This window comes from Budorcas taxicolor, chromosome 10 (assembly GCF_023091745.1).
Source record: "Budorcas taxicolor isolate Tak-1 chromosome 10, Takin1.1, whole genome shotgun sequence".
Taxonomy (NCBI): Eukaryota; Metazoa; Chordata; class Mammalia; order Artiodactyla; family Bovidae; genus Budorcas; species Budorcas taxicolor.
The window spans coordinates 34,109,022-34,121,976 of record NC_068919.1 but is presented as its reverse complement, the minus strand read 5'-3'; the positions used below and the strand labels follow the sequence as shown (position 1 = coordinate 34,121,976).

General features: G+C 39.8%; 1 protein-coding gene across 1 annotated transcript in view; it reads right to left on the bottom strand.

The window, feature by feature from the left end:
• Positions 1 to 12,955, bottom strand: part of EIF2AK4 (eukaryotic translation initiation factor 2 alpha kinase 4) — a 100,754-nt gene that overhangs the window by 60,422 nt on the left and 27,377 nt on the right. Inside the window, exons 6-9 of the mRNA XM_052646297.1 lie at positions 11,499 to 11,647; positions 5,722 to 5,837; positions 2,467 to 2,624; positions 1,038 to 1,573 (exon numbers count right to left, since the gene is read on the bottom strand). Coding sequence (XP_052502257.1) covers positions 1,038 to 1,573; positions 2,467 to 2,624; positions 5,722 to 5,837; positions 11,499 to 11,647 — 959 coding nt within the window. The remainder of the gene's footprint in view (positions 1 to 1,037; positions 1,574 to 2,466; positions 2,625 to 5,721; positions 5,838 to 11,498; positions 11,648 to 12,955) is intronic.

Here is a 12,955-nt window from a genome sequence, read left to right as displayed (position 1 = left end):
AACAAGGACTAACTGTACTGTGTATCACAGGGAATTATAGCTGTTATCTTAGAATAACCTACCATGGAGTATAATCTGCAAACATCCTGAATTACTCTGCTGTAGACCTGAAACTGGGCTTCCCTTGTTGCTCAGTTGGTCAAGATTCCACCTGCAATGTTGAAGATCTGGGTTCGATCCCTGGGTCGGGAAGATCTGCTGGAGAAGGGATAGGCTACCCACTCCAGTATTCTTGAGCTTCCCTGGTGGCTCAGCTGGTAAAGAATCTGCCTGCAATGTAGGAGACCTGGGCTCGATCCCTGGGTTTGGAATATCCCCTGGAAAAGGGAAAGGCTACCCACTCCAGTATTCTGGCCTGGAGAATTCCATGGACTGTATAGTCCATGGGGTCACAAACAGTCAGACACAACTGAGTGACTTTCACTCACCATACCTGAAATTAACACAACATTGTAAATCAACTATATCTTAATTAAAAAAAACAACACTTGGCTCTGTAATTAAATCTGTAACTGTAATTTACAGATGTTGAGACTCCTCTGACTAGGGCAAGGAAGTCATTTGCTTTCTATAACTTGGCTGAATGAGACATTGTTAATGAAGAAGAATGGTTAAGAAAAACCAGGGGCAGAATCGTACTCCTAAAGCTGTTTTCTAAATGGGAGGTGTCATCTTTGACCCCTTAGGAACCAGCAGTAAAAGTGGCCTTTACCATTTGGAATACCTGGGGCATTTCTCCCCCTAGCAGCAGTCCCTACTGATTTCTTAGCGTATACCAGGCAGTCCCCAAAAAGTAGTTTGAAAGTCTATTATTAAGCCCAAGTGAATTTAGAAGAATGTAGGAGTTATGAGAACAATAAACCTAAGTGAAAAAATAGAACATATGTGGCTGGGAAAGGACTGGGAGAACAAAGAAGTAAGTCGAAACCTGTTCTTCACTTTTCAGATTATACACGACTTAGATGTTAAGCACATTCAAGCACAATCAAAAGTAAAGGAGTAAAATGCAGTTAGAGAAAAATCTCAATGACACTCACTTCTTTAGAAAATCTTGAAAATCAGCTGGTAAGTCACTAGGGATGGTCACGGGATACTCTTCACACTCCTGTCCTTGGCTGAGGGAGAGCAGCAGAAGGCCGAGACGCCAAATATCCCCTTTCTTCCCAGTTTTATAAGGGAGGGCACTGTCACTGAAACGAACCCGGGTCTGCTCAAACACGTCCTCCTTGCAAATGTCTGCCAGGCGCTTAGAAATGCTGTAGTCCGTAATCTTGACGGTGCCCTCTGCATCCACGAGGATATTTGATGCACTCAGAACCTTGTGCACTACGGAATTGCTGTGCAAGTAATCGAGGCCTGACAAGAGCTGAGCTGTGTACTTGCGAAGCTGATGTACCGGGACGGGGCCCGAGTGGCCCAGGTGGGCTGCGAGGGAGATCCCATTAGTGTGCTCCACCAAAATATCCACCACGATGGAATCGTCGTGCTCTTTGAGGTTCATCGCAAAGTAGCGTACTATGTTTGGATGGCTCAGTTTCACCAGTGAGCTGAATTCCGTTTCTGCCCCTTGAATCTGGAATGGAAAAAAAAAAAACAACAACAATAAGATGATGACAGCTGGGTTGGTCAGCATTTACTAGTGTTTCACTGTAAAAGTGAAATATTTGAATAGAAAATGTACTTTCAACAGCAAGGAGAAGGAACATGCCCTGAACTGAGTCCTCCCCTAAACCACATGGTCATCTTACTAGTTCTTAAAGATGGACAAGTTTTAAAAGCAGCTTCTTTTGCAATATGGCCACCAGAAAACAGAAACATTAATTTAAAAATAAGTTTTTCTGATTATAAAGATTCACTCTCAAAATTTTAATAGGTACTAATACAAAAGAAAAATCCCACAATTTATCTTTATGGTCACTACTCAAAGACAACTGTTATGACTTTAGTGTATTTACTTTCAGTTTTTCTTTCTGTAATAAATACACATACATTTCCAAACACGATGCTTCACCTACTGTTTTATAACCTCTTTATTTATTATGTACCACTGCAATATTAAATGTTCTCCTTAAGCTAAGTATTATGAATCAATTATACAATTCTCCAGTCCCCTAAAATGTAGTTGTGAATATTTCAAGAGACTGAGAAAATGCTAATGATTGCAAATAGCACCGTTATGAAGTACTCTTTAGTCCTTGTTGGAGAGAGAGCTATTAATGGAATAATAAGAGCTAAGAAAGGAGGTTGAGAAGCAGCTGCAAGAGTATGGACCACGCTCTGGAAGTTCTGAAAGAGGCAGCAGGTCTGGAAACACTTATGATCCTCCACCATCCCCTCTGGTTGAACAGATCTCATCGCATTCTGGGTCTTTTTTGCTGGCCAGTCAAATGCTGAGTTACTTTGTTTTGTCATTGCCTTAAACTCCAGGTTAGTCCTTTCGCTCAGTGAGCCATCGTGGATGCCTACCTGCTTTTTGCACTTATCAATCTTCTCTTTTTCTTGACTGGTAAGGAATGGGCCCATTTTTTTGTGCCATTGAAGGACCCACTCATGCAACAAGACAAAGCTGCCAGTAGCTGTTTCCAAAGCATTGTAAACTAATTTTCCAAGCTGCTCGTCACTGCCTGCACATTGAAAGGAAATATAATTAAGTATCACTGGTATATTTTCTGTGGGCATAAAAAAAAACACAGGGAATAGTCATTTGCTCAACAATGGATACCATGTACTATGAAAAATGTGATTTCATGTAATACATGCTCTTTTGTAACCAATTTTTGGTGTTTTAACAATATACTCAACTTTAAAATATTTAATTTTACAAAGGGACAATATTCAACAGTGAGATCTTAGTATCAGATCAATGTTTTCTTCCATTTACTGGTATTCATAATGTTATTTTCATAACCACCTCTGACAACTGTGCCTGCTGGTGTGGTAGTATAACCTTCATATGCTAAATATCAACTAACATTGATAGGAGTTTGGAACCAGGAACGCTCCATCAATGAAGATTAGTATGCATAGTGAAAACAGGTTTTAGTAACTCAGAAATTTGAACACATCAATGATCTTCTAAACACAAAATCTGAATATGCTCAGTAAATACAAAGTGGCCAATGGCTTTGAGGGAAGGAACAGGTCATGACAGTTTAAATTTGAAGTGCTTGAGAGAGACACATTTATTTAGTGATAGGCATATGGTGTCCACCTATGCCTGGGGGCACTAAATTTTTGTAATGCCCCCAAATTTTTTACAAACATCTAAAATTTTATTAAAGACTGTAATAGAAAATCACCAAAAAATTGGAAGTAGAGAAAAATATCACCCACAATATCACCAATTTGTCTTTCTCTTCTAGAACCGTCTACCCTTTTTTCCCCTAATTTACCAAATTGTAGCATATGTAACAGGGTTTCTCACCCTCGACACTACTGACATTTGGGACCAGAAAATCTTTTGTTGAAGGGGGTTTTGTCTTGTGTACTGTTAAGATGTTCAGCAGCAGCCCTCCCCTCTATCCATCAGATGCCAGTAGCACCTCCACCCTAGTGTTAATCATCAAAATATCCAAACGTCAACTAATGTCCCCTAGGGAACAAAATCACCCCAAATGAAAACTATTGATCTATTCTTTTTCTCTTACTATATAAACAATAGTTTTCAATGATGCTACATTATCTTCATAATGAAAAGTAAAGTATTTAACCTGTATACATAAGACAAAGTAGTTTTTGCAAAAATAGTCTAGAGAAATGTGGCTGAACTAACTCACTGAGAGAGGCAGTGTTCCTTCACAGATATGCTGACAATTTTAAGAGATTTTTAATTTTAATTGAAATGATCTGTTATACTAGTTATAAATAATTCTGGACATTCTTAGCTAAGGGAAAATAAAAATAAAAACCTCTAGTGTTTGAAAATCTGTCAACCAAAGTAAGCAACCTGTGGAATGTAGGATCTATGCAGCACATGTTGGAGATACAGGATAGTAAATATTAATGGGATGGAATGTGATGTAATATACATAAAGCCTAATTAAATTTGTGAATTATATGGCACAATGTCTTGCAATATATATATCCCCAGCAGGGATTAAGTGGTTATTTCGTAATTGCTGGCTGCATTTTTTTTTTTTGTATTATAATTCTATTATTGCCACCCACCTTTTGTCACTTCTGTGTTGTGGGGATAATAAAAAGAAAAAAAGAACACACTGAAACAAGGCTGAAGGAAAATGTTACCATAAGAACTCAGACTGATACTCCACTGTGTGTCATTTATATAGAAGCCTCTTCAGTGCTTTAATATTAATATATAGGGAATAGTATCTGGGGAAACTCTTGATTCCCTCTAGTTTCAACAGCTTTAAATTGAAAAGCAAATGTTAATTAGTTGATCTTTCACAAAAACATTTCTTAAAAAATTAGGACCCATTTAAAAAATTAAACCCATTGTGAGAAAAGAAAATAAATAATTTACTTGGTGGTTTTACATTAAAAAAAAGTTTAGATTGCAAATGTGTCTCCTAATGAGAGTATTAACAAAGGTGAATTTGTCTAATGAGTACCAAGGAGACTAGGAGGCTGGGGTAAGGTAATACACAGTTGGATTGATTTGCCTTCCTGATTTCCCCAGATCATTAAAAGTAGTGAGTTTTATGTTGCCAATTCATGAGTCAGAAATGCCTTAGAGTCAAGGACAGCCTCAAGACCAAAGCAAATCATCTCTACCAAGGTCTTAAACCTTCCCAAATGGTGGCTGTGTCTGAAGAGGGCAGGCTCTGTGTACACGCAGAATCCTGCATGGTCCACGCCGCCTCCATCAGCCAAGGTTACGTGTTCAGATCATGGACTCTCCAGATGCTTGGTTTCTTTTCCCTCTACCTGTTGCCCTCTCCCTGGCAACTTCCCTTTCTGTGTACATCTCCTCAAAGAGGAAGGGAAAAAAGATCCCTTTACAAGAAAGCAAACTTGATTTAGGTAATTTAGCTGTCTACTAGCTCTGCTAAGAATACTCATGGGATTGGAAATGAAACTCAATTGTCAAATTCACCATATGCAAGTGATCCCTACACCAATTAGTGGCTGTATCTGTATGACTGATAAAAGATGACGTACATTTAGAGCAAAGGAAGTAGACACGGAAAACTTGATTTTAATACAAACAATTCAAATAAAAATTTGAACAAGATTTACTACAAATAGCCATCTGCTAAATAAGATGGCTAAACTGCTAAATAAAACACATAGAAGATAAAGTGAATTTCCTGGTCTGGTACAGGATGTGAAGCAAGAAAATGCTAAGCAGGTGGACAGCAAATTAAGAAAATGAGACTTAACCCTCAAAGATCACAGGCATTAGAACTCATTTTGCTATACATATTTCTTCAGTAACAGATATACATGAGGTAAAATTCCAGATTCATAATATTTCAACCAATTTGGTTTTGAAAATTTTGGCAAATTCTAATGACAAATTTTGTCTTTCTGCTAACAATATTTCCTACAGCCTGGGGCTTTATTTCCATCTTACAGAAGTGGAAAGCTGAGTGACTTCTCCTTTTGATCATCAGGAACGGGAGCTAGAATGACTGTCAGCTTACAGAGTTTCCCTGCAACCACGCTTGTCTAGACGACGTAGTGTCTATTCTCCCCTGTTCCTTCATGATTAACTTGCGTAATTAGAATAATTTAAACGAGTTTAGCTAGTTTACTCACCAATACATTTCCCTTTGTGCACCATGAGCTGATCCGGACTACCCACAGAGAAATACAGGATTTCACAAGAGCCAGGAGAATCTTCGCTACTACACATAGAATACTGACGTTCTCGCCTTAAAAATAAATTTGGATAATGATTTTTTTTCTTTAAGATTAACACAGGAAATTTGTGCCCCTCCATTTTTTCCTGCTTACTAGTCAATTCACTGTCCAACAGCAGTCTCTGCTGGGAACTGAGCTGAAGGTGCTAATGGGAAAGCTGTCCAATCCCCAACTCGCCATGAAGTCTTCCCCATGTGAACTCTACAAACCCTGTTTCAGATGGGCGCTGCCCTGTATGGTAGCCACATGTGGCTACTTAAATTCAACTACAACTAAACTAAATTAAAAATTCAGTTCTTCAACTTGAGTAGGCACAAGTACAGGGATTCCTCATTGTATTGTGCTCCACTTTACTGAACTTCACAGATACCACGGCTGCTTTTTTTTTTTTAAACAAATTGAAGGTTTGTGTCAACCTTGTGTTAATAAGCAAGTCTATCAGCGCCATTTTTCCAATAGCATTTGCTCACTTCATGTGTCTGTGTCACACTTTTGTTGTAATTCTTGCAACAGTTAAAACTTTTTCATTATTATTATGTATTTGTTGTGGTGATCTGTGCTCAGTTACTACTATAACTCACTGAAGACTCAGATGTTTAGCGTTTTTTTAGTAATATTTTTAAATTAAGGTATGTAAACTGTTGTTGTTGTTGTTTTTTAAGATACAATGCTATCACATAGTTACCAGACTCCAGCATAGTGTAAGCATGACTTTTACATGCACTGGGAATCCAAGCGTGCAAGTGACTCACTATACAGTGATACTCATTTCACTGTGGTGGTCTGCTCCCGCAACATCTCTGAGGTATGTCAGTACTCAACAGCCCCAAGTGACTAATGGCTACCATAGTGGGCAGCACTGATCGAGAACATTTCCATCAGCACAGAAGTTCTATGGAAGTGATTTAGCTCAAGTCCATGTTGACCTCACATCCTGTGTACACGCACATCTGGAGAAAGCTGCAAAATCGGGGCTTAAGAGCACTACAAATTCCTAGTCACTAACTGGGCCCCACACTACAGAATGCCCAACCCCCACACTCAAAGCCTAACCCTTCTTTCTCTCTTTCCCTTTTTTTCTGAGTGGAAAGCCAGATTACAATGCAAAAATTACAACTAACTTGCGAGAGCTCTGCACGGACGAGGCCAGGAAGAGTGCCCTTGATGGTCAGGACTGGACACTTGTTAGAAATACTAAGATCAGGCACAGATCTCTAGGAAGCAGTCCTCTCACTGTGAGTGTGATCCTGACCTCCACTTTCACCAAGAACATGAAGCAATGAGCAGTGAAGCCCACACTTTCTGCGGGTCCACCTAGAAAGTTACTTGGCACCTGAGCCATTTTTTCTTTTTCTCAGACTCAGAGCAAGGACAGCTACCCTGGCCTCAGTTCCACCCCCAAAGTCTCCTCTGGGACCCTGGTCCATCAGTTAGTCCCCCTCTTCTTTATGTTCAATCTGTCCCTCTCCATTGGCTTCTTATCTTCAGCCCATAAATCTCTCCCATGTCCATTCTCCTCTCCCTCAATCTCTTGCACCATCTTGTTTTTCATTTTCAAACTTCTAAACTTGCTGTCTGCATGACTGTCCCTTCCATTCACTCTTCATGCTACTGCAAAGTCAGTGAAACTGCCACCTACCCCTACTCATTCTCAATTGGATTTTCTCCTGGGCTCTTTTTTTGGTTGGTGGCATAGTCATCCATTCTGTCTCACTAGTCAAAATGTTCACGTCTCCCTGAGGTCCTAGATCTCCTGCAACTAACTGATTCCTAAGTATGAGCCTCTCTTCCCCAATTTCCCTGCCTTGTTCAGGTCATCACCAAATTTCTCCTGAACACAAAAGATAACCCATTATTAACTGGTCTTGCCACTTTCAATTCCTTCCCCTAACACCCTGCCACACTGCTGAGAAAACCTATTATGATTTGAGTCTCTTGTACTACATGTGTGTTCATAAATTCTTAAGGCCAGGGAATGATTAAGGACATAGAAAGTGAAGTTGCTCAACAAAGGCAAAAGTGCATCCATGAAAAGCTGGGCCAAGAGGCCAGGTACTTGAGAATCAAGGCTTTAAGCTCTTTCCACTAGAACGGTCAGGGGTTTTCTGTTCTCTTTCTCTTGTTTTACACAGTGGAAACCTTTCATGACATAAAGCCTTACTGGTTTTTGATGTATCCCACACAAAAAAGAAAAGCTGAGTTGCCCTGGTTAAAGAGACTGCAGACCTTACCAGGGACAAAAAGACAGTCCGTCCCTTTCTATCGTCCTTCCTGCCTCCCTCCCTCCCTTCATCAGATGTTTACTGAGCACCTATCCTGTCCCTGCCAGACGCTGTGCCAGGCCCTGAAGAAAACACAGAGGCAAGAACCCCATACTTTCACAAAAGGAGAAGACAATTAAAAAGCAAACAAATGAATATGAAGTTTAGCTAGCAGTAACTGCTATGGAGAAATTTAATAAAGCAGGAAATTGGAGAACAAATAGCTAAGGTGTGGGGTGCTGAGGGAAGGCACTGGAGATCACGTGTGAGGGGGGAACTGAGTGATGAGGAGTCGGCCATGCAGTGGAGCATCGCAGGTAGAGTAACTGACAGAGGCCATGAGATGGGAAGGAGCTCGGTGTGCGTGGAGGATGGGATGGTGAGTGTGGCCCCGTGCAGAGGGTGAGGGCGAGGGAGAGTGGTATGACACGAGGTGCATGAGCTGTTCCTCCGCTGTTCGCCCCCACTCTCCGTTCTCCACTAGCAGCCAGGAAGGACTTCACTCAGCATGGGTCAGATGATACCGTATTCCTTTTTAAAACCTCAAACGGCTTCTCAGTACACCTGAACTCCTGATTCAACCAACAAAGACCTCACTTGTGATCTGCCCCTGCTGCCCCCTTGAGCTACTGTCTCCACAACTGGTCATTCTAGCCATGCTGCCCTGGTTGATGAGCTCTGGGCAGGACCAGCCTAGGCCAGCCTGGGGTCTTCTATACCAGCTGTTCTTTCTAGCTGAGCAGCTGGCTCATTCCCTTCATCCAGATCCAGTATATGTGCCCCTCAGTTCAAAGCCACTGTCCCTTAGTCACTCAGGATCCAATCCTTGGACTCTTTCCTCCGAACACCCAATCTAAAGTAACAATTCAGTCTTTCTTCAAGGCAGCCAATTAAATTCTCTGCAGAGCACTAGTCATTATCTGACAACTTCTGGTTTGCTTGTGGACAGTGTCTTCCAACTAGAATACAAGCTCCGTGAAACCAGAGTCCATCTTGATCTTATTTACTGAATCCCTAGGACTCAGAATAGTGTCTGGCCTTTAGCAAGTAAGTCCTCATCAAGTATCTCGTTCTAGATTGTATTCCTTTTAGTCACAGCCAATTCGAATACTGACTGCTGACAATGTTCATGACAAGGTCATGTCCACTAACTCTACTGAATGTATCTTCTAGTTGAAAGAATAAAATGGAACACTCTGCTCATTTCCTTTGGCTTTCCAACTTAAAGACTAGTGAATAGCAAGGAAGAAAAAGAATAAAGAGTATGTATGAGATACTTCAGTATATCAAGGACTTTTTATTTCTTAACCAAAGAAGCATGTAAACTATAACAAAGATCCATTCTTTTCTAGTCTGTAGGTGACATAGTGCCAGAGTTCCATACAGGTTTGTACAACAATCTTGGCAAACAATACATGAAAATGACTTCTTGGATGCTCGTGGAAATGTCATTCTATCCAAGACATACTAATGTCCCTTTATAAGCGCTACATAAAAATCTGTTCTACCTGTGTCAAGGAAACAGAGAATTTCCCACCCTTCCTTGAATAAACTTTCTAATAATTACCGATCTCAAAAGCAAGTCTAATCTTGGACCCACTGTTTACAGTTAGCCACAAAAATGGAAAAAATTAAACTAAAAAAATTGCTTTTTATACAGCCTTATTCACAGCATTGATTTATTTCCACCATTTCTAACACAGTAGGAATTTGTTAGATATTTCCTAGTGGAATACTCTGACAGCTTCAAACTATGTTGCCTAATGGAAGCCCAGTTGCAAAAATAATCCAAATTGGTATAAGGAGTTATAATCTTAAAAAGAAATCATTACCAGAAACTACATTCAAGAAAACATTTAGTTCACCTTAATGGTAGGTGGTTAAATGTTAATATCAAAATGTTTTCTGAGCTGATTTTTTTTTCAAAGTAGATAATTAGGGAAAGAAGTGAAATGACTCCTTCTTATAAACAAACTGTAACCCCAAAGATTATATAAGCTTTTAGTTTGGTACCTAAAATGCTGGTTTTAAGTGGTGCTTAGATTATCACAAAAGATAGCTTAAATACATACAGAAGCTGAATGATAATACCTGTGCTATTTAATCACCCACCTAATCACAGAAAGGAATTCTGTACTAAAATTCCTTTCTGGTCTACAGTGGCAGTCACAGCAAACACAGAAAGTCCCCTTCATACAAACAAGTTCCATTCTGACAGAGTGTTCATAAGTCCAATTTGTTCATAAGTCCTACAAAATGAGCCTGGGTATCCAACTAACAAAACTGGCTATATAGTGCTGTACTATAATAGGTTTGTAATACCTTTCACACAAGTAATATATAAAAAACAAATACCAAAAAACCCACATTTTTAATCTTATAGTACAGTACCTTGGAAAGCAAGAAGTACAGTACAACAGCTGGCATACAGGGGCTGGCACTGAATGAACAGTCAAGAAGCGTTACTGACTGGAGGAAGGGGTAGAGATGGGAGGTGGGAGAGCTGAAGGATCGTCAGCACTAGGCGAGGGAGGGCAAGCTGCAATTTCGCTCATGCCTGACACTGATGGAATGCACGTCTGCATCTTTTAAAGTTCGAAACTTGTAGGTCTGTATGTAGGGGACTTACTTTGCAGGGAAGTTTCAGTTCTTTAGTGGAAAAGGATACGGAGAAGAGAGTATCTTTCATGTGACCTTGGGTGACATGTAACCCAGGAGCCCACCTGCCGTGACAGGGAAGCCCAGTGTTCTCAGTAGCAAGGGGAGGGGAGCCCTGGCGTCAAACTGGGGCTCCCATCCTCACGTAAAGATCCCCTGCACCTGTGCCCACTGCGGCGCTCTCCCCACATCTGTGGTGAGACCTACGGCGTTACAGACTGAAAACAGTGTGGATCTGACTGGATGATGATTCTGATGGAAGAAAAGTTTTTAAATCACTTACTGAATAATTGGGCTTCCCTGATGGCTCAGATGGTAAAAAATCTGCCTGCAATGCTGGAGACCCAGGTTCAATCCCTGGGTTGGGAAGATCCCCTGGAGAAGGAAATGGCAACCCACTCTAGTATTCTTGCCTGCAGGATTCCATGGACTAAGAAGCCTGGTGGGCTACAGTTCATGGGGTCACAAAGGGTTGGACACGACTGACCAACTAACGTTGCATAGTTAGATCATCAAAAGTCAGATCAAACTGCACTGGAGGCAACACTGTTTAGGTTAATAACTGTTATATAAAGGGAAATAAAACTAGCTTTGTGAAAGATACTTGGAAAGTATTAAAACAAATGAAAAATTTTATATTACTAATATATTAAGATACACAGGCTTTGAAAAAGTTATTAAAACTGTCATGTGACAACTCAACCAAATTTCACTACAAGTTGTTTTAAGGGACTGGAAATCTCAGGGACTTACTTAGACCTTCCAGAGGAGCTGGTCCGATGTTTACCATTTCCTACAAAGTCAGGAGAGCCTCCATGTAGAATGGCAGCTGTTCTGTGTCCTCCTGGGTCTTTTCTAGAGGTATGATCTTGATTTGACAAACTAGCTATTTCTAAACGTTCCTTAAAAAAAGAAAAATAAAACCTACTTTAGACCTAAAGTCATAATGGAAGACAATCATGGTAAGTAATCATAAATATGTAAAGCATGCAAATTTCATTTAAGCTGAAGATTTTCAAGCGTAATAAAGTTGAACTCAACTTTTTAAAATTTAGTGTCCAAATATGTACTGTTTCAAGAACTGAAGGTCAAGGTTACTGTTTTAAGAGAATGTGAATTTTATAAATACTTAGAAATGTGGACTATGCGTGAAAAGTCAGGGAGAAGAGCAAGAGATAAACAGGAGGAGGCATTCAAACATAGCATACTCGATATCCTATAATAAACCATAATGAGAAAGAAAAAAAATATTCTAGTACCATTTGCAAAAAGGGCTATACTTTCTCCAGAATTATCTTTGTACCTTGCTCAAAAAATCAGTTATATATAAATATATGGGGTGGGGGTCTATATTTAGATTATCTCTTCTATTGACAGAACTAGTATTGTTTTATTATCTATCTTGACTCCAATATTAAACTATTTTGAACACGTTTAAAAAAGAAAAAAACAGAGAGCAGAGTGGCTGTCAGGAAGGCAGATTAGAAGTAAGACAGGCGAACAGTCGTATCACCTTAAATTTGTATACAGCTTTGTACATTCACAAAGGGCGGTACATTTTTCTGTAGGAATGGTTACATAAGACAGCCAGGAAAGCATTATCTGTGCCACATTAAGGGGTGAAGAAAATAAGTGCAGAGTGTCACCTGTCAAGGTCACCAAGCCAAGGCAGTAAAAAAGCTGAAGCTTCCAGCCAGGTTCTGTTTACTTGTATGTTAGTACTTCCTCCCACTGCACCTCACTGTTTCCCTTAGGTGAAATGCCATTTCTTTAAAGGAGAATGAGCAAAATTTGCTCTGGATTTCTCCATGTGTAACTGGTTTTCTGATTGAGTTGGACTCAGGAAAAATACAGGACAAAGGAGTATATCCTTTTTCCACCACTGCTTTTTAAATCTATTTTCCATCACTGAATGAAATCTCAGGCAGATCCATCTGGTTTCTGTTCACTCTTCAGTATGAACAAATAGTTTTGTTTTCCAAGCATTAGGAATTCAAGTCTGAGTTGATTATCAAAGCTTCAATCTCCCCTCTCCTTCAACTCTGTTGATAAACTATTCTAGTTACATAAGCCTAAGTCTTCTACAGATAATATACAACTCAAAAGTTTGGTAACTATCTGGAGAATATAAAATACACAATGAATGATATTTGGGAGACTTTTAAGTGGCTCATTTTAAACTTTACTACTGATAGCAACAAAGGAGGGAA